The sequence below is a fragment of the Ictalurus punctatus genome, chromosome 29 (assembly GCF_001660625.3).
Source record: "Ictalurus punctatus breed USDA103 chromosome 29, Coco_2.0, whole genome shotgun sequence".
In the NCBI taxonomy this organism is placed as follows: domain Eukaryota; kingdom Metazoa; phylum Chordata; class Actinopteri; order Siluriformes; family Ictaluridae; genus Ictalurus; species Ictalurus punctatus.
In genome coordinates, this window is record NC_030444.2 from 2,736,305 (window position 1) to 2,738,804 (window position 2,500).

Here is a 2,500-nt window from a genome sequence, read left to right on the forward strand (position 1 = left end):
AGAGTCTAGGGTTCTCCTGACGTCCAACCCGAACATGTTTTTATTACATTTCGGAATGACACGTCATCCTTTTTATCCGTTTAAAGTTACATCCGTGACTCACGGACATTCGGATGTGTTTCTTCGTCTTCAAATGTGGACAGATACAGAACATTAAATATTACTTCGACTGTGAAAAATGTTGAGACAGCCCTGATAGAAGGACACTCTCACTCTCTCTCTCTCACACACACACACACACACACACACACACACACACACACACACACACACACACCGAAGCTTGAGAGAGGCATAGCGGAGAGTAGCTCCTTCAAACTCCTTCAGACTGGGGTCAGGGTTCACTGTAGCAGCCTGCAGATCCTGGGAGAGGGAGAGGGGGAGAGAGAGAGAGAGAGAGAGAGAGAGAGAGAGAGAGAGAGAGAGTGAAAATACAGCCCTTGAGCAACCCAATCTGAGAGCCAGGATTTCAAGCCAACATGCTGTTTGCAGAGACCTGCATGCTGTAAGAGAGTAAGTATGTGTGTGTGTGTGTGCATGACAATCCATTGTCCAAAGAAAACACTGCATGCTCACTGAAACTTACCTCAAAGTACCTCTGAACACACAGTTTATAATCTTTCTCAGATAATAAACTGTTTAATACGCCCCCCAACATTTCTGATTTATTATTATTATTATTATTATTTTAATGGCCTCTACCTTTCAGAGATACTTCAAGAACACAATAATTGCACGCGGTCAGGTTTCAAACAATTTCCAACAACAGACAGCGAAATAAACAGTAAAATACACATCACAGACAGCAGAAAACATAAGAACGGCCAATGAGAGGAAGGTATGCGAGCGTGATGGCAGGCAGAAGCCGGGGATCGCTGGGGTCGGAGGTTAAAGGCTGTGCAGAGAGGAAGCCGTTAATCAGGACGTTTCAGAGTGTTGAGCTTCAACAGCACAATGGCTTAACGGATTTGTACGCTTTTCATAGTAACGATGGCCACCGGTTATCTCGACTGTATATTAGAGACTGCGTTACGTTTATGCTCATCATTTAGAACGTATTCCGAAAAATGAACGTGCGATGGGAATCGAGTTATGAGAGAATTGGAATTGAGGTGACTTTCTTTCACCTGGACATTTCTGTCATCTTTTTAGAAAATGTACTCGTGTACAGTGCTGCGAGAGAGAGAGAGAGAGAGAAAAAGCGCGCTCGCTGATTTCTTGTTTTTGTGTTTATTTCGTACTAGATAGTTTTAGATCTTCAAACAGAGTGCAGATTCATAAAACAAACGCAACCTGAGTGAACACACAATACGGTTTTGGACCTGAAGCAGCAAAGCATCCCCACACCATCACACGTCCTCCACCATGCGTGACTGTAGGTATGATGTTCTTTTTGTGGAATTCGGTGTTTGGTTTTACGCCAGATATAACACGACACCTGTCTTCCAGACAGTTCCACTTTCGACTCATCAGTCCATGGAACATTCTCCCAAAAGGTTCGAGGATCATCAAGGTGCGTTTCTGCAAAATTCAGACGAGCCTTAATGTTCTTCTGGGTCTGCGGTGGTTTTCACCTCGCCACTCTTCCATGGAGCCATTTGAGTCTTTCTGTTAGTGGAGTCATGAACAGTGACCTTTATTGATACAAGAGAGGCCTGTAGTTCCTTTGATGTTGTCCTTGGGTCTTTTGTGACTTCCTGGATGAGTCGTTACCGTGCTCTCGGAGGAATTTTGGAAGGTCGGCCACTTCTGGGAAGGTTCACTACTGTGCTGAGTTTTTCCATTTGGAGATAACGGCTCTCGCTGTGGGTTCTTTGGAGTCCCGGATCCTTTGAAATAGCTTTGTAACCCTTCCCATACTGATGTATTTCAATCACCTTCTTCCTCATCCTTTCTGGAACTTTGTAATAGTGTGTTACTGGGTAAGATCTTTTAACCGACTTCCTGCTGCTGTAACAGTTCTATTGAAGTGTTGATGTGATTGAACAGGGTTTGCAGTAATCAGGTCTGGTTGTGTCTAGTCCAGCTGAACCCTGTTATGAAAAGTTTCATAGATTTGGGGAATTAGTAACTACAGGGGCAAATACATTTTCACACAGACCCAGTCGGTATTGGATAACGTTTCTGCTTCAATAAATAACATTACCATTTAAAAACCTGTATTTCGTGTTTACTCAGTTTTTCGTTTTCAATTTCTGAAACTATTTAGTAAACAAAAACAGAAGAAATACTTTTCACACGTCTGTATACAATGCCGATGTGTCGTAGAAACACATTTGCATGGAAATAAATGTTTTTTTTTCCTTAAGTGTGTATGATAATTGAAGACACATAACACACAGGAAGATCTAGAAATCTTGCTCTGTAGCCATTTATATTCTACTCACTATATAGAGACGGCGGGGCGTTACACTACAGAGATTCATTTTCTTAACAAGTCGAGTTTATCCTTTCGCAAAATGCTTTCTCGTCAGAGTCGCTCGACCCCGGAGCCATTCTG

The 2,500-nt window shown here is 42.6% G+C and overlaps 1 protein-coding gene across 9 annotated transcripts in view; it reads right to left on the reverse strand.

The window, feature by feature from the left end:
• Window positions 1-2,500, reverse strand: part of apbb2b (amyloid beta (A4) precursor protein-binding, family B, member 2b) — a 33,115-nt gene that overhangs the window by 13,256 nt on the left and 17,359 nt on the right. For all 9 annotated transcript variants that reach the window (XM_053677494.1, XM_053677495.1, XM_053677493.1 and 6 more), the window contains one exon: window positions 278-363. In XM_053677494.1, coding sequence (XP_053533469.1) covers window positions 278-363 — 86 coding nt within the window. The remainder of the gene's footprint in view (window positions 1-277; window positions 364-2,500) is intronic.